Here is a 23,816-nt window from a genome sequence, read left to right as displayed (position 1 = left end):
TGCCTTAGGCATGCTGCAAGGAGGCATGAGGACTGCAGATGTGGCCAGGGCAATACATTGCAATGTCCGTACTGTGAGACGCCTAAGACAGCGCTACAGGGAGACAGGATGGACAGCTGATTGTTCTCGCAGTGGCAGACCACATGTAACACCTGCACAGGATCGGCACACCTGCGGGACAGGTACAGGATAGCAATAACAACTCCCCGAGTTACACCAGCAATGCACAATCCCTCCATCAGTGCTCAGACTGTCCGCAATAGGTGGAGAGAGGCTAGACTGAGGGCTTGTAGCCCTGTTATAAAGGCAGGTCCTCACCAGACATCACCGGCAACAACATCGCCTATGGGGACAAACCCACCGTCGCTGGACCAGACAGGACTGGCAAAAAGTGCTCTTCACTGACAAGTCGCAGTTTTGTCTCACCAGGGGTGGCGGTCGGATTTGCATTTATCGTCAAAGGAATGAGCGTTACATCGAGGCCTGTACTCTGTTGCGGGATCGATTTGGAGGTGGAGGTTCCGTCATGGTCTGGGGTGGTGTGTCACAGCATCATCGGACTGAGCTTGTTGTCATTGCAGGCAATCTCAACGATGTGCATTACAGGGAAGACATCCTCCTCCCTCACGTGGTACCCTTCCTGCAGGCTCATCTTGACATGGCCCTCCAGCATGACAATGCCACCAGCCATACTGCTCGTTCTGTGCATGATTTCCTGCAAGACAGGAATGTCAGTGTTCTGCCGTGGCCAGCAAAGAGCCCGGATCTCAATCCCATTGAGCACGTCTGGGACCTGTTGGAGCGGAGGGTGAGGGCTAGGGCCATTCCCCCCAGAAATGTCTGGGAACTTGCAGGTGCCTTGGTGGAAGAGTGGTGTAACATCTCACAGCAAGTACTGGCAAATCTGGTGCAGTCCATGAGGAGGAGATGCACTGCAGTACTTAATGCAGCTGGTGGCCACACCAGATACTGACTGTTACTTTTGATTTTGACCGCCCCTTTGTTCATGGACACATTATTCCATTTCTATTAGTCACATGTCTTTGGAACTTGTTCAGTTCATGTCTCAGTTGTTGAATCTTGTTATGTTCATACAAATATTTGCATATGTTAAGTTTGCTGAAAATAAATGCAGTTTATTGACAGTGAGAGGACGTTTCTTTTTTTGCTGATATATATATATATATATATACACATAACACACACACACACACACACACACACACACACACACACACACACACACACACACACACACACACACACACACACACACACACACACACCTATTTTAAAATGGCAAGGCTTTGTCTAAAATGTGACATTGTTACATAGTACACCATGACATTCAACATTTTTATAAAACAGTTTTTTTTTTGTTTTTCTGAGTGCGCCCCAAAAAAAGTAGTGCCCGGTAACCTGCACACGTTTCATAGCTTGTTGTTATTGTCGGTCAATGACAGCGGCGCTACAGTCAGAGGCTACATGTGTAGAAAGTGAAGTGGGAGATTTCTAATCAACGCAAAATTTCAATCGCAGAATTAAGTTGGCTAAATGAGAAGGAGTAGGCTGTTGTTTAATATGAATGGAGTTCACAAGGACAGGGAGCGCAGCAAAATAGCCACAATTAGCCTTGTTAGCTAGCTAGCTGGCCAGCTTAGCTGACTAGTGTAGCTAGATAGCTTCTTTATATCAATTTGATGCAGTCAAGAGTGCACCGACAAGTTCCCATTAAAAAAAATATATACATCTTTTAAACATTTATTTTAACTATGCTGATTCTGTACACAAAAAAAGAAAAAAACATTTTAATAGTGAAATCATTTCAAACTCCCATCCCTACTCTCGGAGAAACAAACCAAAGCCTTCTAAGTGTCAATAAGTAAATAGTGGGTCTCTGTAGCAAGCTTGATATAGAAGGCTAGAGAACATCGCTAAAGCTCAGTGGTGGGACCTTGTGGGGGCTAATTGATGTAAACGAATGACCCAGACTTGAAACAGCTAGTTATACACGTCTTTGCTGAGATATCCCAAACTGGATGTAATAATGTCATCACTTTAACACCCCTCCCCCTAACCTAAACCCCTCCCACCCTAACCACCCCTCACCTTAACACCTCTCCCTCCACCCCCGTTTCCCTACTCCTCCTTCTCACCCTCTGGTGGAACTCAGAGATGAGCCACAGCTCCATCTCCAGGTTGGTCCCGCGCTTCTCGGCCGCAATGTAGCGCAGCAGGTTCTCGTGCTTCATCCCCGGCGTGAGGAACACGTCCCGCTCATTCATCCACGACTGCTTATCCTGTGGGAGGACACACAAACGTTACATCAACGCTTCAGAGGGTACACAAATGGAGGGTAAGTTACATCAACGCTTCAGCCACTTACCTGAATGGGGAAGACCTTGACAGCCACGTATTCATTCATCATTTGGGCCTTCCACACACAGCCGAAGCGCCCCCTTGCCTTGATCTCCAGCAACTGCAGGGGTTTAAGCCCCACAAGGGGGGAAGGAGGGGGAACTAGGCCAGGATCCTGGTAGATAAATAGGTCAGAGGTCAGTACAGGTAAACACTGGGACATTACATTCAACAAGCCTATGAGGACCGAGTGCGGCGCACAACATACTTACAACTTCTATAATAACTGGAGCTTTCATATCAAATGAAAAACCTCTAAAACTCTGTTGCAAAACAGTTTAACTTTAACAAAAAGAAATAAGCACAAGATTCTACACATGCTAAAGACTAACACTAATATACTACCAGTAATATACTAACAACAATCCTACAGGGGGGACCTATATCACAGTGGTCCTATAGGAGGCACATATATGACAGTGTTCCTATAGGAGGGACCTATATCACAGGGCAGCGGTGCTATAGGAGGGACCTATATCACAGGGCAGCGGTCCTATAGGAGGGACCTATATCACAGGGCAGCGGTCCTATAGGAGGGACCTATATCACAGGGCAGCGGTCCTATAGGAGGGACCTATATCACAGGGCAGCGGTCCTATAGGAGGGACCTATATCACAGGGCAGCAGTCCTATAGGAGGGACCTATATCACAGGGCAGCGGTCCTATAGGAGGGACCTATATCACAGGGCAGCGCTCCTATAGGAGGGACCTATATCACAGGGCAGCGGTCCTATAGGAGGGACCTATATCACAGGGCAGCGGTCCTATAGGAGGGACCTATATCACAGGGCAGCGGTCCTATAGGAGGGACCTATATCACAGTGCAGTGGCAGCCGACTACCTCTAGATGGCGGTGGTCATTAATAGAGGCTTTGCACGGCAGCTTAGGGGCTGCTAACAAGATGGCCTCCGAAGAAGGGATAAAAGAGCAAGGAAGTGAAAGAATAGGAGTGAGAAACCACAAACAGGAAAGAGGTAGCACCACATAAGATAATTCAACAGCTACATTATCTCTACAGACAGAGAGAGCCAATACCACTGACAGACAGGAGGACCACAATGGACATAAGTGTTGACATTACTGTGTTTTTAACCCTCAATGACTTTCTTTGTGTGTAGTATTGTTGTACTTGGCTGAGGCAAGTCGGCACGCATTTTAAATGTTTCCAATAAATTCATTAATTCATAGATGAGTACAGAAGAGTGACGGGAAGCAAAACTGAATGAGACCGAGCTAAGGAGATGGGAGGGAGATGGGAGGGGGAAACTGGCCGACCTCGTTGATGTCCACGTGGCCATAGGGCGGCTTGTGGTGGCGGTACATCCAGAAGGCCAGCAGCAGAGCCATGGAGAGCATGGTGATAGGCAGCAGTGAGTAGACCAGCACATTGAGTAGGGTGGGTGTGGGGGGAGGCGGCTTGATCACTGGAGGGACAGAGAGAACACAGTGTTACCGAGAGGAGCGAGAGAGAATAGTAATGGGTAGCTACAATACTAGGTAGCTACAGTACTAGCTAGCTACAGTACTAGCTAGCTACAGTACTAGCTAGGTACAGTACTAGCTAGGTACATGAATAGCTAGGTACATGAATAGCTAGGTACATGAATAGCTAGGTACATGAATAGCTAGGTACATGAATAGCTAGGTACATGAATAGCTAGGTACATGAATAGCTAGGTACATGAATAGCTAGGTACATGAATAGCTAGGTACATGAATAGCTAGGTACATGAATAGGTAGAGACACAGTATTGTTTTCTCCTTTAAGCCTTGCTTTGACTTCAACGCACAAAAAGGTTTGCTGCCTGGATGTCTGTGTGCTATTATCCTGGGCAGAATTGCCCCTACCTTTTCAAGACTTGCAGTCTGCAAACAAGGGTTGTAATTCAATACCCGTGTGGCCTCTTGCACATTTCAGTCCGTCATGTTTAAGACCCTACAATTCCCCTCTGTGAAGACCGTTTGGGAACAAAGTCAATAGTTAACCCTGGGTGAGGCCCGCAGAGCTTCCAACTCAACATATACCATCTTCCAGCTGGTATAGGTTTTACACCCATGTCAAATATAATATCAACCTACTGAGATTCACGTCACACCAGCCAGGGGTTGGAATACAAAGATAACATACCAAGATATCATAATAGTATGATCCTATAGCAAAGCATATGATATTTGCTCTGAAACAAATGGAGCGAGCAGTGATTGGGAAAATCAAATACTCCAAAATGATGACAAAAGCCTATTCAGATAAAGGTCAATATAAACTGTACATCTGACTAGCCCTTGAAATCTGAGTATGGGAGTGAACGCTGCAATTGAGGTGTAGCCTAGCCATAGAAATATAATAATTAGAAGAGACGTTACTACTCAACTCTGTGTTCTGTGTTGGGTGGACCGGCGGCCAGATCTATTTTCTATGGATGTAACACAGATGAAAGAGACGGCATCCTACAGGTCTACTTACTTGGTCCATTGACATCGGGCAGGTGGGTGAACCTCTCGTTGCAGAAGTTCCCCTCGCAGCAACAGAAGAAGACCTGAGGATTCTCCTCTGTTGCCACACACTCTTGTCTGAGAAAAAAAGACAACATTTTAGCGACCGTCAAAGGGAAACGCTTTAGTCTGGAGTAGAGAACGGAGCGCCTCAGCTTTCTGCTGACTTCAGTGCTTGAGCGGGCCTGTGGTTATACCCTATGCCGGGTCGTGCTGATTCTGCTGATGGGGCGCCAGGCACATCAGCCCGTGTCAGCGATGTGGCAGCCTGGCGGGTCATTGGGCAGTGTCCTCTCCCCTCAAAGAGCCAGAGCCAATGGCGAGGCCAGCCAGTCGACCCTGACAACACCGGAAGGGGGCCCGGATTAAGGGCTGCTTGGCCTTGTGGGGAGGGGTGGAGCGAAGGAGTCTCCTCAAGCTGTCCCGATATGAACACCAACTCACAACAGTAGGATGGTTGTGATCATGACGCAAATTTGAAGATTGAGATTTTAAAGACATCCACTGTATGTCTAGACTAGACTAGAGGGTTCACACTGACAACTGTGGCTTCCAGGATCAACTTACACACCATATAAAAGCATTTACAACAATGCATTCAAGGAACCTCTTCATTCCCGCAGAGTAATATGTTGCACAGTTCATTCAGAACAGGACGGACCTCACCGGTGGCGGCAAGATAACATATCTTTACCCAAGTCTAATCTACAACAGTCTCGAGTGTCTACAACAGTCTCGAGTGTCTACAACAGTCTCGAGTGTCTACAACAGTCTCGAGCGTCTCAAAAAAGCTTTTTCGACTTAAGCCAGTCACTCAACGCACTTCGATGTTTGGTATTTCCAACATGCACCAGAGGATCTGCTCGTCTGCTATTTTAAGAAGTGGCGACCTCTAGTTTAAGCAACCTGGGATTGCTGGCGTTGCGTTTCAAGATCAGTCATTGTTGCTGGCCCACTTTCGCACTGGCAGTCTCAATGAGGGATCGGGGAATCGTTTCATACATAGACTTTTCATGGTGAGAAGCTAATGCAGCTTTAGAGTTGAGCTTGTAGAAAACCTCTGGTTAAATACCCCAAAACAAAAGCCTTTATGCATTGTTACCTTGGCTCTTCTCATTCAACACTATAAAACACAATAATGTTCATTCTTTTCAAGTTGATCATTTAAACCCCATGTACACGTGTCTCACTCTGTAAACAACAATGCAGTGGATTGGTTTTAGCCAAAACCTTTTTTCTCCTCTCTAACGTGTATGCGGGGAGAAGCGACTGTATTCAAGCTTCCCATCCGGATCCATCTATTCAACGATTTATGGATCTTGGGAGAGAGGCCGGAAATAGATCGCAACGGCAATCGGTTGAAAAATCTACCGCACCACTCTGCCTGACTTTTCCGGCGACGGCGAAGCCTTGGTTATGGAGCACCTACGGGGCCCGCCGGGCGCAGGGCAGCTGTATATTCCAGTTTGACAGAGACATTTCATATGGAGTCCATGCTTCTACGTCTGCATTGCTTACTGTCTGGGATTTGAGGCTGGCTTTCCGCTTTGTGTCATCTGCTGATGTAAAAAGGGCCTTAGAAAAACATTTGATGAGTAACACTTCCGATAGATGAAATAGAAACTAAAATGTTCGATAACAAAAGTGAAACGTCGAAGACAAGCTCATGTGAGGTTGCACACACACACATACCAGCCGTGAAGTCAATAGGCAGTAATGCTTGAGTGACAAATCCAACTGTGATTGTTGAAGTTGTATATATGGTCATATTTGATTGTTAATCTAACCTAGTCATTATCGATCAGTGACGTATGGGGACCCCAATGTGCTTCATTCTAAACACTTGAGGCATTGATCCCACTCGGGAAATGAAAACATTGAGCAGAAACCCACGTATACAACCATAGGGAACACACGGATTCCACCTCTTCGCCACACCAGGACCCCTATTCATAAAGAGCGGAAGAGTAGGAGTGCTGGTATAGGATCAGGTTGTGCCTTTAGACCCTGGATGCCAGCACAGCACTCCTACTCTCACTCTTTGTGAATACATCCCAGGACTCCAGTCTTTAAGGCAGAGGAAGGCAGCTCCTCTAATCTACAACTCAACAGTATTATATAGGGCCTTGCTCAAGGGCACAACGGTAGGAGATTTGACCTGTCATAGCAGTTGAAGTCGTCCAGCCAGCAGCCCTTCTTCACCAGCTCGATGGTACCAGAGTTGTTGCGCCATGAGGCGTAGCAGTGCAACCTCTTGTCCTTCTCACCCTCGCAGCGCTCTACCCCGCTCTGGTTGGTCTTCTCGATCTCATAGTTCACGTTATAGAACAAGCACTCCCGTGTGTCCACCTCGCCATGGCTTGGTCCTGTCACAGAGAGACAGATTAGGATGCACTAGTTTAGTCAAGCATTAGAAGAATACAATTATCCCAGATTAAATACACACTATAACCTATCATTTACGCACTCAAAACCCAGGGCTGTGTTTGGTACAATTGTTGCCTCAGAAGTTCCACATCTAGACGTAAACGATCAAAAAAGATGCTCTCCCTTTAAATACAACCAAATATGCAAGTCAGGATTGAGAAATGAACTAAAAGATCAGGACCAATCAAGACTCACAGATGACGTATCAAACCCCTCAACCCCTGCGTGTCAAGGAGTTTGGAAAATAAGTTTGATACTGAAGCACAACCGAAAGGAGGGGATTCTCCTGTATCGCGTAGTGTGGTAAAGAGCGGTGATTGGTGTGTTGAGTAGCGGCGTGTTTGTTGAGGACATGGCACTGCAAATAGAAGCACATAGACGCCTCCCTGCAGCGCACAGAAACTCGGCTTGCTTTACTCTTGTCAAAACAGCACTCAAGACTTTACTCATGCCTTATTTTGATAACAGGGGACAGGGAGGTAACATTTTTTGACGATGAAACCAGAGTACGTGCCGAAAGAGAGAGCGAGAGAAGTAGAGATAGTTTAGAGGAGAGAGAGAGTTGAGGAGAGAGAGAGCGAGAGAGAAGTAGAGAGTTGAGGAGAGAGAGAGCGAGAGAGAAGTAGAGAGTTGAGGAGAGACCGAGAGAGAAGTAGAGAGTTGAGGAGAGAGAGAGCAGAGAGTTGAGGAGAGAGAGAGCGAGAGAGAAGTAGAGAGTTGAGGAGAGAGAGAGCGAGAGAGAAGTAGAGAGTTGAGGAGAGAGAGAGCGAGAGAGAAGTAGAGAGTTGAGGAGAGAGAGAGCGAGAGAGAAGTAGAGAGTTGAGGAGAGAGAGAGCGAGAGAGAAGTAGAGAGTTGAGGAGAGAGAGAGCGAGAGAGAAGTAGAGAGTTGAGGAGAGAAGTAGAGCGAGAGAGAAGTAGAGAGTTGAGGAGAGAAGTAGAGCGAGAGAGAAGTAAAGAGTTGAGGAGAGAAGTAGAGCGAGAGAGAAGTAAAGAGTTGAGGAGAGAGAGGGTAGAGAGAGTTGAGGAGAGAGAGAGCGAGAGAGAAGTAGAGAGTTGAGGAGAGAGAGCGAGAGAGAAGTAGAGAGTTGAGGAGAGAGAGAGCGAGAGAGAAGTAGAGAGTTGAGGAGAGAGAGAGCGAGAGAGAGAGAAGTAGAGAGTTGAGGAGAGAGAGAGCGAGAGAGAAGTAGAGAGAGCGAGAGAGAAGTAGAGAGAGAGAAGTAGAGAGAGCGAGAGAGAAGTAGAGAGAGAGAAGTAGAGAGAGCGAGAGAGAAGTAGAGAGAGCGAGAGTTGAGGAGAGAGAGTTGAGGAGAGAGAGTTGAGGAGAGAGAGTTGAGGAGAGAGAGTTGAGGAGAGAGAGTTGAGGAGAGAGAGAGTAGAGAGAGAGAGTAGAGAGAGTTGAGGAGAGAAAGAGCGAGAGAGAAGTAGAGAGTTGAGGAGAGCGAGAGAGAAGTAGGGAGTTGAGGAGAGAGAGAGCGAGAGAGAAGTAGAGAGTTGAGGAGAGAGAGAGAGCGAGAGAGAAGTAGAGAGTTGAGGAGAGAGAGTTGAGGAGAGAGAGAGCGAGTAGAGAGAGTTGAGGAGAGAGAGAGAGCGAGAGAGAAGTAGAGAGTTGAGGAGAGACCGAGAGAGAAGTAGAGAGTTGAGGAGAGACCGAGAGAGAAGTAGAGAGTTGAGGAGAGACCGAGAGAGAAGTAGAGAGTTGAGGAGAGAGAGAGTAGAGAGTTGAGGAGAGAGAGAGCGAGAGAGAAGTAAAGAGTTGAGGAGAGAGAGAGAGCGAGAGAGAAGTAGAGAGTTGAGAGAGAGAGAGAAGTAGAGAGTTGAGGAGAGTTGAGGAGAGAGAGAGCGAGAGAGAAGTAGAGAGTTGAGGAGAGAGAGAGCGAGAGAGAAGTAGAGAGTTGAGGAGAGAGAGAGCGAGAGAGAAGTAGAGAGTTGAGGAGAGAGAGAGCGAGAGAGAAGTAGAGAGTTGAGGAGAGAGAGAGTTGAGGAGAGAGAAGTAGAGAGTTGAGGAGAGAGAGTAGAGAGTTGAGGAGAGAGAGAGCGAGAGAGAAGTAGAGAGTTGAGGAGAGAGAGAGCGAGAGAGAAGTAGGGAGTTGAGGAGAGAGAGAGCGAGAGAGAAGTAGAGAGTTGAGGAGAGAGAGAGCGAGAGAGAAGTAGAGAGTTGAGGAGAGAGAGAGCGAGAGAGAAGTAGAGAGTTGAGGAGAGAGAGAGCGAGAGAGAAGAAGAGAGTTGAGGAGAGAGAGAGAAGTAGAGAGTTGAGGAGAGAGAGAGAGAAGTAGAGAGTTGAGGAGAGAGAGAGAGAAGTAGAGAGTTGAGAAAAGAGAGTAGAGAGAGTTGAGGAGAGAGAGAGCGAGAGAGAAGTAGAGAGTTGAGGAGAGAGCGAGAGAGAAGTAGAGAGTTGAGGAGAGAGAGAGCGAGAGAGAAGTAGAGAGTTGAGGAGAGAGAGAGAGAAGTAGAGAGTTGAGAAAAGAGAGTAGAGAGAGTTGAGGAGAGAGAGAGCGAGAGAGTAGAGAGAGTTGAGGAGAGAGAGAGAAGTATATATCATTTAGAGAGCAGGAGGAGAGAGAGAGAGGATAGTTTAGAGGAGAGAGAGAGAGAGAAGTAGGGAGTTGAGGAGAGCGAGAAGTAGAGTAGTTTAGAGGAGAGAGCGAGAGCAAGAGGAGAAGTAGAGTAGTTTAGAGGAGAGAGCGAGAGTGAGAGCAAGAGCAAGAGGAGAGAGAGAGAGAGCGGGAGTGAAAGAAATGGTGGGGAAGGGGGAGAGAGGATGTTTATGGTAAGGAAGGATTGTACACAGTAGGCTGCTACAGACTGAAGGCATGTCGACTGCAGCGTTTGCCAGCTCACAAAGAAGCGTCAGCACTGAACAGTTTTCCATGAAAGAAGAAAGACATGCTGGAGGAAGAACACATTAAAAACCTGTGGCAAACCAAATGAGCTTGAGGGGAAAAAGCTACCTTTTCAGCACCCAAAAGCCATTTGACCAACCTTTTCAGCTCAAAGGTTTAATAGCTAGTGGGAGTCCATAGCAACAATCCCCAGAGCCATACAGGCCTTAGGCTATCTCTGCATTTCCTGGAATATTACAATGGCCGCTTGACAAGGGCAGCATATCCTTGCCGTGGCAGAGGAGGGAAAGGTCACCAGGGAGATAACCTCGGTGGTGTGTGTGAAGAGAGAGAGAGAAAAACACTGCTTTTTCCAAAAGAAACCAGCCCAAAATAACAGCCTGAAGAGCTCCTCTTCCCCTCCCTGCTCGAGCAATGGAAAGAGAAGGCGAGCGACACAGAGAGAGGGCGAGCGGCACAGTGAGAGAGAGAGAGAGAGAGAGAGAGAGAGAGAGAGAGAGAGAGAGAGAGAGAGAGAGAGAGAGAGAGAGAGAGAGAGAGGAGAGAGAGAGAGAGAGAGAGAGAGAGAGAGAGAGAGAGAGAGAGAGAGAGAGAGAGAGAGAGAGAGAGAGAGAGAGAGAGAGAGAGAGAGAGAGAGAGAGAGAGAGGGCGAGCGACACAGAGAGAGGGCGAGCGGCACAGTGTGTGAGAGAGAGAGAGGGCAAGCGACACAGAGAGAGGGCGAGCGGCACAGTGTGTGAGAGAGAGAGAGGGCGACGACACAGAGGGCGAGCGGCACAGTGTGTGAGAGAGGGCGAGCGACACAGAGAGAGGGCGAGCGGCACAGAGTGTGAGAGAGAGAGGGCGAGCGACACAGAGAGAGGGCGAGCGGAACAGAGTGTGAGAGAGAGGGCGAGCGACACAGAGACAGAGAGCGAGCAAGAGGGCGAGGGAGGAGGTGAGAGTGAAAGAGCGCGAGAGAGAATTAGGGCGAGCGACACAGAGGGCGAGCGACACAGAGGGCGAGCGACACAGAGGGCGAGCGACACAGAGGGCGAGCGACACAGAGGGCGAGCGACACAGAGGGCGAGCGACACAGAGGGCGAGCGACACAGAGGGCGAGCGACACAGAGGGCGAGCGACACAGAGGGCGAGCGACACAGAGGACGAGCGACACAGAGGGCGAGCGACACAGAGGACGAGCGACACAGAGGGCGAGCGACACAGAGACAGAGGGCGAGCAAGAGGGCGAGGGCGAGCAAGAGGGCGAGGGCGAGCAAGAGGGCGAGGGCGAGCAAGAGGGCGAGGGCGAGCAAGAGGGCGAGGGAGGAAGTAAGAGTGAAAGAGCACGAGAGAGAATTAGGGTGAGTGAGAGGCTGAGTGAGTGAGACAGAGGGGGTGAGCAAGGGAGTAAGAGAGAGAACCTGATTGAGAGAATAATATAGGTGAGAGAGAGAGAGAGAGAGAGAGAGAGAGTGAGCGAGGAAGTGAGAAAGAGCATGAGAGAGAGAGAATGAGGGTGAGCGAGCGGTTGCGCGAGGGTGTGAGATGCTGAGTGACTGAGGAAAATGTGAGTGAGAGAGAAGGTGAGCGAGGGAGTGAGAAAAGGTGTGACAAGGTGAGTGAGGGAGAGAGAGTGAGGGTAAACACAAATTTGACAGTGCCGACCACGGCCAGGCTGTGCATTAACCGTCATGTGGGAGTATACGGCTTCAACCCGCTCTCCCACACAAAGCCTTGTATAACTAACCTTGTGGGGGAGGAATTCAGTCCCATTCAAAATCCGCTTTTCCTTAACCTAACAACCTGACCCAAACCCCAAAACCTAACCCAAGCTCCTAACCCTAAACCTAATTGTAACCCTAAACTCCCTAGAAATAGCATTTGAAAGTTGGTAAATGGTTTTGTATGTTTACTACTCTTGTGGGGATTTTGGTCCCCACAAGTATAGTTAAACACTTCCACACACACACCTGGTGTACATAAACACTCACAGCAGAAACACACACACTCCAGCAGCAGTGTGAGACTGGAAACAGGGAGATTGATGCCTATGTCCTGCTCGTGTTGCTGGACGACGGCTTGAATACTAAAACCCCCGCTGCCTCAGCAATGGACACTTCTCAACATTCAGGAGCTGAATTTGCAGGGTTCCATGGGAATTTTAAAGCTAATGGCGATAGCGGATGTCAGGAGCAACCAAAAGGAAATGTGTGCTCAAAAAGCCATTGTTTCAGGTGCACGTTACAACCACATTGGACAATATAATTTGTCTGTTACCAGAGTTTTACTGGCCCACGTACAGTATGGCTGGCGAAAATGATTTGAACGGGCTAATTCACGACATAACCAACCCCTTTACGAAAAAACAAAAACAAAAATGGTGCTTATAATCATTGGTGGTCTTAAAAAAGACACTTAAATTCAGATGCCATAAACGTCAGGTAAACCAATCCCAGGCCTAACTAGAGATGTCAGAGAGGCAAGCCGCTTCCTAGTTGATAGAAAAAGGCTGTGGATCATCATAGCCATTCAAACAGCTTTATCCTACTTCAGGCACAAGAGGGAAAAAGAGAAACCATCTGTTTCTAGCAGACAGGAGCAAGCAGATCTTCGACACTTCATACAGCACATCTTGTTCAGTACTGACTGCCTCAAGAGTGTGGAATGACTTGGCCCAACAAAAAACACTTTCCCAGGAAGAGGAAATGTCAGTACAATGTTCAATCTTAGCTGTACAGCGACATTTCAATCTGTACTGGCCAAACCAAACACTGCTTTTTACCCACAGCAGTTGGTGAGCTCTGGTGCTAAATAGTGGTTACAGAGCAAATACTCAATCAGCAAACCAATTCACATTCAACTGGGGCAAATTCCCTTCACATTCCACTTCATCATCAAGCTAAAGGAGAAAGTCCAACTCCAGTTATCCAAAAGCACACTAGGCAACACCACAGTCCTCTCTCAGTTACAAGGACGTATTTCCCTCTTGTTTTCCACATAACAATGACTATGAACTACAAACTATGAATCATCAAGACTTGATAAATCAACCTCTAAAACTCTAAGACTTTGTCGTTTATCCTAAGCTTACATATGGAAACGTTTTAAGATGGTCATAGCATGGATCCTTCATTTTGAATGTTAGGACACCTGTATGTAATAAAAAGAAGAAAAAAAAAAAATATATATATATAATATATAAAAGATGTATATACAGTACCATTCATAAGTTTGGACACACCTACAGTCGTGGCCAAAAGTTGAGAATGGCACAAATATTAATTTTCACAAAGTCTGCTGCCTCAGTTTGTATGATGGCAATTTGCATATACTCCAGAATTTTATGAAGAGCGATCAGATGAATTGCAATTAAATGCAAAGTCCCACTTTGCCATGCAAATGAACCCCAAAAAAACATTTCCGCTGCATTTCAGCCCTGCTACAAAAGGACCAGCTGACATCATGTCAGTGATTCTCTCTAACTTCTTTGGGGTAGGGGGCAGTATTTTCACATCCGGATGAAAAGCGTGCCCAGAGTAAACTGCCTGTTACTCAGGCCCAGATGCTAGGATATGCATATGTATTAGTAGATTTGGATAGAAAACACTCTGAAGTTTCTGAAACTGTTTGAATGATGTCTGTGAGTATAACAGAACTCATATGGCAGGTAAAAACCTGAGAAAAAAATCCAACCAGGAAGTGGGATATCTGAAGTTTGTAATTGTTCAACTCTTTGCTTATCCAAGATAGTGGAAATGGGGTCATGTTGCACTTCCTAAGGCTTCCACTAGATGTCAACAGTCTTTAGAACCATGTTTGATGCTTCTACTGTGAAGTGGGGGCGAATGAGGGGATTGAGTAAGGTCTGCCATGAGCTGGCCATGCGCTGACCATGCGCGGTCATGTGAGAGTTAGCTTGAGTTCCATTGTATTTCTGAAGACAAAGGAATTCTCCGGTTGGAAGATTATTGAAGATTTATGTTAAAAACATCCTAAAGAATGATTCTATACTTCGTTTGACATGTTTCTACGGATTGTAATATGACTTTTCGTCTGAACTTTTGCCTGGACCTGCCCGCGCGTCGTGAGTTTAGATTGTGTACTGAACGTGCGAACAAGGAGGAATTTGGACATAAATGATGGACATTATCAAACAAAAGAAACATTTATTGTGGAACTGGGATTCCTGGAAGTGCATTCTGATGAAGGTCATCAAAGGTAAGTGAATATTTATAATGCTATTTCTGACTTCTGTTGACTCCAACATGGCAGATATCTCATTCGGTTGATTTGTCATCTGAGCGCCGTACTCAGATTATTGCATGGTTTGCTTTTTTTTTTTTTTTTTTTTGAAATCTGACACAGCGGTTGCATTAAGGAGAAGAGGATCTATAATTCCATGTATAACACTTGTATTTTCATCAACATTTACGATGACTATTTCTGTAAATTGATGTGGCTCTGCAAAATCACCGGATGTTTTGGAACTACTGAACATAACGCGCCAATGTAAACTCAGATTTTTGGATATAAATATGAACTTTACTGAACAAAGCATACATGTATTGTGTAACATGAAGTCCTATGAGTGTCATCTGATGAAGATAAAATTAATCACTAACCTTTGATTATCAATATTTCTGCTTTTTGTGACTCCTCTAATTTGGCTGAAAAAATGGCTGTGTTTTTCTGTGACTTGGCTCTGACCTAACAATCGTTTGGTTTGCTTTCGTCGTAAAGCCTTTTTGAAATCGGACACTGTGGCTGGATTTACAACAAGTGTATCTTTAAAACAGTGTAAAGTATATGTATATGTTTGAGGAATTTTAATTATGGGATTTCTGTTTTGAATTTGGCGCCCTGCAGTTTCCCTGGCTGTTGACGAGGTGAGACGCTACCGACCCACATACCCTAGAGAGGTTAACACAGGTGTGAGTGTTGACGAAGACAAGGCTGGAGATCACTCTGTCATGCTGATTGAGTTCAAATAATAGACTGGAAGCTTCAAAGGGAGGGTGGTGCTTGGAATCATTGTTCTTCCTCTGTCAATCATGGTTACCTGCAAGGAAACACGTGCCGTCATCATTGCTTTGCACAAAAAGGGCTTCACAGGCAAGGATATTGCTGCCAGTAAGATTGCACCTAAATCCACCATTTATCGGATCGTCAAGAACTTCAAGGAGAGCGGTTCAATTGTTGTGAAGAAGGCTTCAGGGCGCCCAAGAAAGTCCAGCAAGCGCCAGGACCGTCTCCTAAAGTTGATTCAGCTGCGGGATCGGGGCACCACCAGTACAGAGCCTGCCTCGGAATGCCAGCAGGCAGGTGTGAGTGCATCTGCACGCACAGTGAGGCGAAGACTTTTGGAGGATGGCCTGGAAAAACATTAGGGACAGACTGATATTCTGCAAAAGGTACAGGGATTGGACTGCTGAAGACTGGGGTACAGTAATTTTATCTGATGAATCACATTTCCGATTGTTTGGGACATCCGGAAAAAAAGCTTGTCCGGAGAAGACAAGGTGAGCGCTACCATCAGTCCTGTGTCATGCCAACAGTAAAGCATCCTGAGACCATTCATGTGTGGGGTTGCTTCTCAGCCAAGGGAGTGGAGTCATTCACTATTTTGCCTAAGAACACAGCCATGAATAAAGAATGGTACCAACACATCCTCCGAGAGCAACTTCTCCCAACCATCCAGGAACAGTTTGGTGACGAACAATGCCTTTTCCAGCATGATGGAGCACCTTGCCATAAGGCAAAAGTGATAACTAAGTGGCTCGGGGAACAAAACATCGATATTTTGGGTCCATGGCCAGGAAACTCCCCAGACCTTAATCCCATTGAGAACTTGTGGTCAATCCACAAGAGGCGGGTGGACAAACAAAAACCCACAAATTATGACAAACTCCAAGCATTGATTATGCAAGAATGGGCTGCCATCAGTCAGAATGTGGCCCAGAAGTTAATTGACAGCATGTCAGGGCGGATTGCAGAGGTCTTGAAAAAGAAGGGTCAACACTGCAAATATTGACTCTTTGCATCAACTTCATGTAATTGTCAACAAAAGCTTTTGACATTTCTGAAATGCTTGTAATTATTCTTCAGTATTCCATAGTAACATCTGACAAAATAGCTAAAAACACTGAAGCAGCAAACTTTGTGAAAATTAATAGTTGTCGTTCTCAAAACTTTTGGCCACGACTGTACTCATTCCAGGGTTTTTCTTTATATTTACTATTTTCTACATTGTAGAATAATAGTGAAGACATCAAAATGATTAAATAACACATATGGAATCATGTAGTTAAAAAAAGTGTTAAAAAAAGTGTTAAAAGTATATTTTATATTTGAGATTCTTCAAAGTTGCCACCCTATCTTTAATGACAGCTTTTTACACTCTTGGCATTCTCTCAACCAGCCTCATGAGGTAGTCACCTGGAATTAATTTCAATTATCAGGTGTGCCTTGTTAAAAGTTCATTTGTGGAATTTCTTTCCTTCTTAATGCGTTTGAGCCAAATCAGTTGTGTTGTGACAAGGTAGGGGTGGTTTACAAAAGATAGTCTGATTTGGTAAAAGACCAAGTCCAAATTATGGAAAGAACAGCTCAAATAATCAAAAATAAATTACAGTCCATCATTACTTTAACCTCTCTGGGGTAGAGGGCAGTATGTTGACATCCGGATGAAAAGCGCACCCAAAGTAAACTGCCTGTTACTCAGGCCCAGAAGCTAGGATATGCATATAATTGGTAGATTTGGATAGAAAACACTAAGGTTTCTAAAACTGTTAAAATAATGTCTGTGAGTATAACGGAACTGATATGGCAGGCAAAACCCTGAGGACAACCCCCCCCCAAAAAAATTCCTCTTACCACTATTTTCAATGGGTACTATTTTAATAATAAGGCCAAGTCCTCCCAGATTGCAGTTCCTATGGCTTCAACTAGATGTCAACAGTCTTTAGAAAGAGTTTCAGGCTGGTTTTTGGAAAATGACCAAGAAGTTGTAGTTTTTCTTGGTGGCTCCCATTTTGGCTGTAGTGTTTCCAAGCCAGTGGAGGAAAGGGTGTTCTTTCTTATTCATCTCCGGTAATGAAAATACTATTCTCAGTCTTAAATTTGATCGTTTATTTGCGTATTAGGATACCTAAGGTTGGATTATAAACGTTGTTTGACTTGTTTGGAAACGTTTATTAGTTACATTTGAGATTCATTTTGCATGCATTCTGATGGAGTGGATTATTGACTGAAGCCCGCCAGCTAAACTGAGTTATGGATATAAAGAAGGACATTATCGAACAAAAGGACCATTTGTGATGTAATTGGGACTTTTTGGAGTGCCAACAGAAGATGATCATTAAAGGCAAGGCATTTTTTATATGGCTATTTCTGACTTGTCGCACCTGCCTGGTTGAAATATGCTTTTCATGTTTTTGTATGCGGGGCGCTGTCCTCAGATAATCACATGGTTTGCTTCCGCCGCAAAGTATTTTTGAAATCTAACACCGCGGCTGAATTAACATGAAGTTACGCTTTATTTTGATGTATAACACATATATTTTCAAGAATGTTAAATATTTTAATTGAGTATTTTTGAATTTCGCAGTCTGCAATTTCACTGGATGTTGGTCAGGTGGAACGCTACCTTCCCACGTACCCTAGAGAGGTTTAAGAGATGGTCAGTCAATGCAGAAAATATCAAAACATTTGAAAGTTTCTTCAAGTGATTGTGATTTAATTAGATTGTGTCAAACCCTTTTGCTTGATTCATTATGGGTAGATGTCTGACAACAAACAATCGTTTCATCAGCTTAAATTCACTGAACATTACACTAAGATGACTCAGGCACAACACCTTCCAAATAATAGTTAAAGCGCGAGAAGAGCAGATCAACCTAGATATCGCCGAGTGAAATGAACCAAGCGTGTTTAACGCAACCAAAAGGCAGTCCCAAAAACTGAGCTCCAACTAAGATGGTTTTCAGCTATAGGCCTATTCCCAGGAACCCTGCACCATTGCAGCAATTCAAATGGGGGAAAAAAGCAGTGGGTCTCCGAAGCAGACTCTTTCATAAAGACGGAGAGAAAAAAGAACGTCTGGAAGTAATTTCATATGGCCCATAAACGGCATCTGTCTGCACTACTGTGCACACACACGGGGCCACAGGAACAGACCGAGGCACAACTGCGAGCGGCACTCCCGCATGTTCCAAGGACCCTGGTCTGTAATTAGAAGCAGAACTTGGCCTACCGCAACAACACAGCGGCTTTATCACACAAAACAAATTGAGGTCTTCTCCACTTGCCTCCGAGGCTGGTTTGCTGTATAAACAACAAAGGAATTATATTATGTTGCATGTTTATTTTGTTGGGACATCTGCAACCCCAGAATGAGCTTTGACTTGAATTTCGTTCTGTGGCTGGGTACTCAAAGCTTTCGCACTAACAGGATAGGAGACATGAGGATCACAAAACTATATGAGACGGATCTTAGACATTTCTGAACTAAACGGTTCATTTTGATAATAGGCCTACCTAAAAGAAAACATCACATTGTATGAGAAACATTCTTACAACATAGGCAATAGAAAGACGACACTGAATCATGCTTCGAGTGAAATGTCTCAACAGTTCTATCAAAACAATCAGAACACATATCATTAGTTGAAGTCGGTAGTAGTAGGCTTCCAACTTCATTCTTACTTCAAATGTCATCTCATTCATCAAGCAAATGTGTGACAGACAAAACACAGGGGAAAAGGCAACTTTTATCAAGCCCATAAAATCCTGTAAAGATGATGCCATTACCTGTCTCTACATCAACTATCATAACTGTTGTGTACATTCCACCTCAGGACAAGAAAAATAACAAGCTGGCACTTAACCAACTGTACAAGTCTATAAACAATCCAGAAAAACAGCCTCTGGATGTAGGTTTTCTGGTTGCCGGCGAATTTAATTCTGCGTCACTAAGACACGTGATGCCCCCTTCCATCAACACGTCTCCAACCCACTAGAGGAGATAGACCACTGTTATTCAACCCACTAGAGGAGATAGACCACTGTTATTCAACCCACTGTTATTCAACCCACTGTTATTCAACCACTAGAGAAGATAGACCACTGTTATTCAACCCACTAGAGGAGATAGACCACTGTTATTCAACCCACTGTTATTCAACCCACTGTTATTCAACCCACTAGAGGAGATAGACCACTGTTATTCAACCCACTGGAGGAGATAGACCACTGTTATTCAACCCACTAGAGGAGAGAGACCACTGTTATTCAACCCACTGTTATTCAACCACTAGAGGAGATAGACCACTGTTATTCAACCCACTGTTATTCAACCCACTAGAGGAGATAGACCACTGTTATTCAACCCACTAGAGGAGATAGACCACTGTTATTCAACCCACTGTTATTCAACCCACTGTTATTCAACCCACTAGAGGAGATAGACCACTGTTATTCAACCCACTAGAGGAGAGAGACCACTGTTATTCAACCCACTAGAGGAGATAGACCACTGTTATTCAACCCACTAGAGGAGATAGACCACTGTTATTCAACCCACTAGAGGAGAGAGACCACTGTTATTCAACCCACTGTTATTCAACCCACTAGAGGAGATAGACCACTGTTATTCAACCCACTAGAGGAGATGGACCACTGTTAGTCAACCCACTAGAGGAGAGAGACCACTGTTATTCAACCCACTGTTCTTCAACCACTAGAGGAGATGGACCACTGTTATTCAACCCACTGTTATTCAACCCACTAGAGGAGATAGACCACTGTTATTCAACCCACTAGAGGAGATAGACCACTGTTATTCAACCCACTGTTATTCAACCCACTGTTATTCAACCACTAGAGAAGATAGACCACTGTTATTCAACCCACTAGAGGAGATAGACCACTGTTATTCAACCCACTGTTATTCAACCCACTGTTATTCAACCCACTAGAGGAGATAGACCACTGTTATTCAACCCACTGGAGGAGATAGACCACTGTTATTCAACCCACTAGAGGAGAGAGACCACTGTTATTCAACCCACTGTTATTCAACCACTAGAGGAGATAGACCACTGTTATTCAACCCACTGTTATTCAACCCACTAGAGGAGATAGACCACTGTTATTCAACCCACTAGAGGAGATAGACCACTGTTATTCAACCCACTGTTATTCAACCCACTGTTATTCAACCCACTAGAGGAGATAGACCACTGTTATTCAACCCACTAGAGGAGAGAGACCACTGTTATTCAACCCACTAGAGGAGAGAGACCACTGTTATTCAACCCACTAGAGGAGATAGACCACTGTTATTCAACCCACTAGAGATAGACCACTGTTATTCAACCCACTAGAGGAGATAGACCACTGTTATTCAACCCACTAGAGGAGAGAGACCACTGTTATTCAACCCACTGTTATTCAACCCACTAGAGGAGATAGACCACTGTTATTCAACCCACTAGTGGAGATGGACCACTGTTAGTCAACCCACTAGAGGAGAGAGACCACTGTTATTCAACCCACTGTTCTTCAACCACTAGAGGAGATGGACCACTGTTATTCAACCCACTGTTATTCAACCCACTAGAGGAGATAGACCACTGTTATTCAACCCACTAGAGGAGATGGACCACTGTTAGTCAACCCACTAGAGGAGAGAGACCACTGTTATTCAACCCACTAGAGGAGATGGACCACTGTTATTCAACCCACTAGAGGAGAGAGACCACTGTTATTCAACCCACTGTTCTTCAACCACTAGAGGAGAGAGACCACTGTTATTCAACCCACTGTTATTCAACCCACTAGAGGAGATAGACCACTGTTATTCAACCCACTAGAGGAGATGGACCACTGTTAGTCAACCCACTAGAGGAGAGAGACCACTGTTATTCAACCCACTAGAGGAGAGAGACCACTGTTATTCAACCCACTGTTCTTCAACCACTAGAGGAGATGGACCACTGTTAGTCAACCCACTAGAGGAGAGAGACCACTGTTATTCAACCCACTAGAGGAGATATACCACTGTTACTCAACCCACGAGAGGAGATAGACCACTGTTATTCAACCCACGAGAGGAGATAGACCACTGTTATTCAACCCACGAGAGGAGATATACCACTGTTATTCAACCCACGAGAGGAGATATACCACTGTTACTCAACCCACGAGAGGAGATATACCACTGTTACTCAACCCACTACAGGAGATAGACCACTGTTATTCAACCCACTAGAGGAGATAGACCACTGTTACTCAACTTACTACAGGAGATAGACCACTGTTATTCAACCCACTACAGGAGATAGACCACTGTTATTCAACCCACTAGAGGAGATAGACCACTGTTACTCAACCCACTACAGGAGATAGACCACTGTTATTCAACCCACTAGAGATAGACCAATGTTATTCAACCCACTACAGGAGATAGACCACTGTTATTCAAACCATTGGAGGAGATAGACCACTGTTATTCAACCCACTACAGGAGATAGACCACTGTTATTCAACCCACTAGAGGAGACATACCACTGTTACTCAACCCACTAGAGATAGTCCAATGTTATTCAACCCACTGTTACTCAACCCACGAGAGGAGATAGACCACTGTTATTCAACCCACTAGAGGAGATAGTCCACTGTTATTCAACCCACTAGAGATAGTCCAATGTTATTCAACCCACTGTTACTCAACCCACGAGAGGAGATAGACCACTGTTATTCAACCCACGAGAGGAGATTGACCACTGTTATTCAACCCACTAGAGGAGATAGACCACTGTTACTCAACCCACTACAGGAGATAGACCACTGTTATTCAACCCACTAGAGATAGACCACTGTTATTCAACCCACTAGAGATAGACCACTTATTCAAACCATTGGAGGAGATAGACCACTGTTATTCAACCCACTAGAGGAGATAGACCACTGTTATTCAACCCACTAGAGATAGACCACTGTTACTCAACCCACGAGAGGAGATAGACCACTGTTACTCAACCCACTACAGGAGATAGACCACTGTTATTCAACTCACTAGAGATAGACCACCGTTATTCAAACCATTGGAGGAGATAGACCCCTGTTATTCAACCCACTACAGGAGATAGACCACTGTTATTCAACCCACTACAGGAGATAGTCCACTGTTATTCAACCCACTGTTATTCAACCAACTGGAGGAGATAGTCCACTGTTATTCAACCCACTAGAGATAGTCCAATGTTATTCAACCCACTAGAGGAGATAGACCACTGTTATTCAACCCACTAGAGGAGATAGACCACTGTTATTCAACCCACTAGAGGAGATAGACCACTGTTATTCAACCAACTGTTATTCAACCCACTGTTATTCAACCACTAGAGAAGATAGACCACTGTTATTCAACCCACTGTTATTCAACCCACTGTTATTCAACCCACTAGAGGAGATAGACCACTGTTATTCAACCCACTGGAGGAGATAGACCACTGTTATTCAACCCACTAGAGGAGAGAGACCACTGTTATTCAACCCACTGTTATTCAACCACTAGAGGAGATAGACCACTGTTATTCAACCCACTGTTATTCAACCCACTAGAGGAGATAGACCACTTATTCAACCCACTAGAGGAGAGAGACCACTGTTATTCAACCCACTAGAGGAGATAGACCACTGTTATTCAACCCACTAGAGGAGATAGACCACTGTTATTCAACCCACTAGAGATAGACCACTGTTATTCAACCCACTAGAGGAGAGAGACCACTGTTATTCAACCCACTAGAGATAGACCACTGTTATTCAACCCACTGGAGAAGATAGACCACTGTTATTCAACCCACTGTTATTCAACCCACTAGAGGAGATAGACCACTGTTATTCAACCCACTGTTATTCAACCACTAGAGGAGATAGACCACTGTTATTCAACCCACTAGAGGAGATAGACCACTGTTATTCAACCCACTCGAGGAGATAGACCACTGTTATTCAACCCACTCGAGGAGATAGACCACTGTTATTCAACCCACTAGAGGAGATAGACCATTGTTGTTCAACTCACTAGAGGAGATAGACCACTGTTGTTCAACCCACTAGAGGAGATAGACCACGGTTACTCAACCCACTAGAGGAGATAGACCACTGTTGTTCAACCCACTAGAGGAGATAGACCACTGTTATTCAACCCACTAGAGGAGATAGACCACTGTTATTCAACCCACTAGAGGAGATAGACCACTGTTATTCAACCCACTAGAGGAGATAGACCACTGTTATTCAACCCACTAGAGGAGATGGACCACTGTTATTCAACCCACTAGAGGAGATGGACCACTGTTATTCAACCCACTAGAGGAGATGGACCACTGTTATTCAACCCACTAGAGGAGAGAGACCACTGTTATTCAATTCACTGTTATTCAACCCACTAGAGGAGATAGACCACCATTCTCCTTCAACCCACTAGAGGAGAGAGACCACTGTTATTAAAACCACGAGAGGAGATGTAGCACTGTTATTCAACTCACTAGAGGAGATATACCACTGTTACTCAACCCACTGTTATTCAACCCACTGGAGGAGATATACCACTGTTATTCAACCCACTGTTATTCAACCCACTGG

The 23,816-nt window shown here is 45.2% G+C and overlaps 1 protein-coding gene across 1 annotated transcript in view; it reads right to left on the bottom strand.

Annotated features, from left to right (window-relative positions):
* The window catches only part of LOC129823068 (activin receptor type-2B-like), an 88,830-nt gene that overhangs the window by 15,634 nt on the left and 49,380 nt on the right, over positions 1–23,816 (bottom strand). Inside the window, exons 2-6 of the mRNA XM_055881785.1 lie at positions 7,072–7,279; positions 4,885–4,991; positions 3,696–3,844; positions 2,387–2,533; positions 2,157–2,300 (exon numbers count right to left, since the gene is read on the bottom strand). Coding sequence (XP_055737760.1) covers positions 2,157–2,300; positions 2,387–2,533; positions 3,696–3,844; positions 4,885–4,991; positions 7,072–7,279 — 755 coding nt within the window. The remainder of the gene's footprint in view (positions 1–2,156; positions 2,301–2,386; positions 2,534–3,695; positions 3,845–4,884; positions 4,992–7,071; positions 7,280–23,816) is intronic.

Source organism: Salvelinus fontinalis, chromosome 25 (genome assembly GCF_029448725.1).
Source record: "Salvelinus fontinalis isolate EN_2023a chromosome 25, ASM2944872v1, whole genome shotgun sequence".
In the NCBI taxonomy this organism is placed as follows: domain Eukaryota; kingdom Metazoa; phylum Chordata; class Actinopteri; order Salmoniformes; family Salmonidae; genus Salvelinus; species Salvelinus fontinalis.
This window is presented reverse-complemented; position numbering and strand designations above follow the sequence as displayed.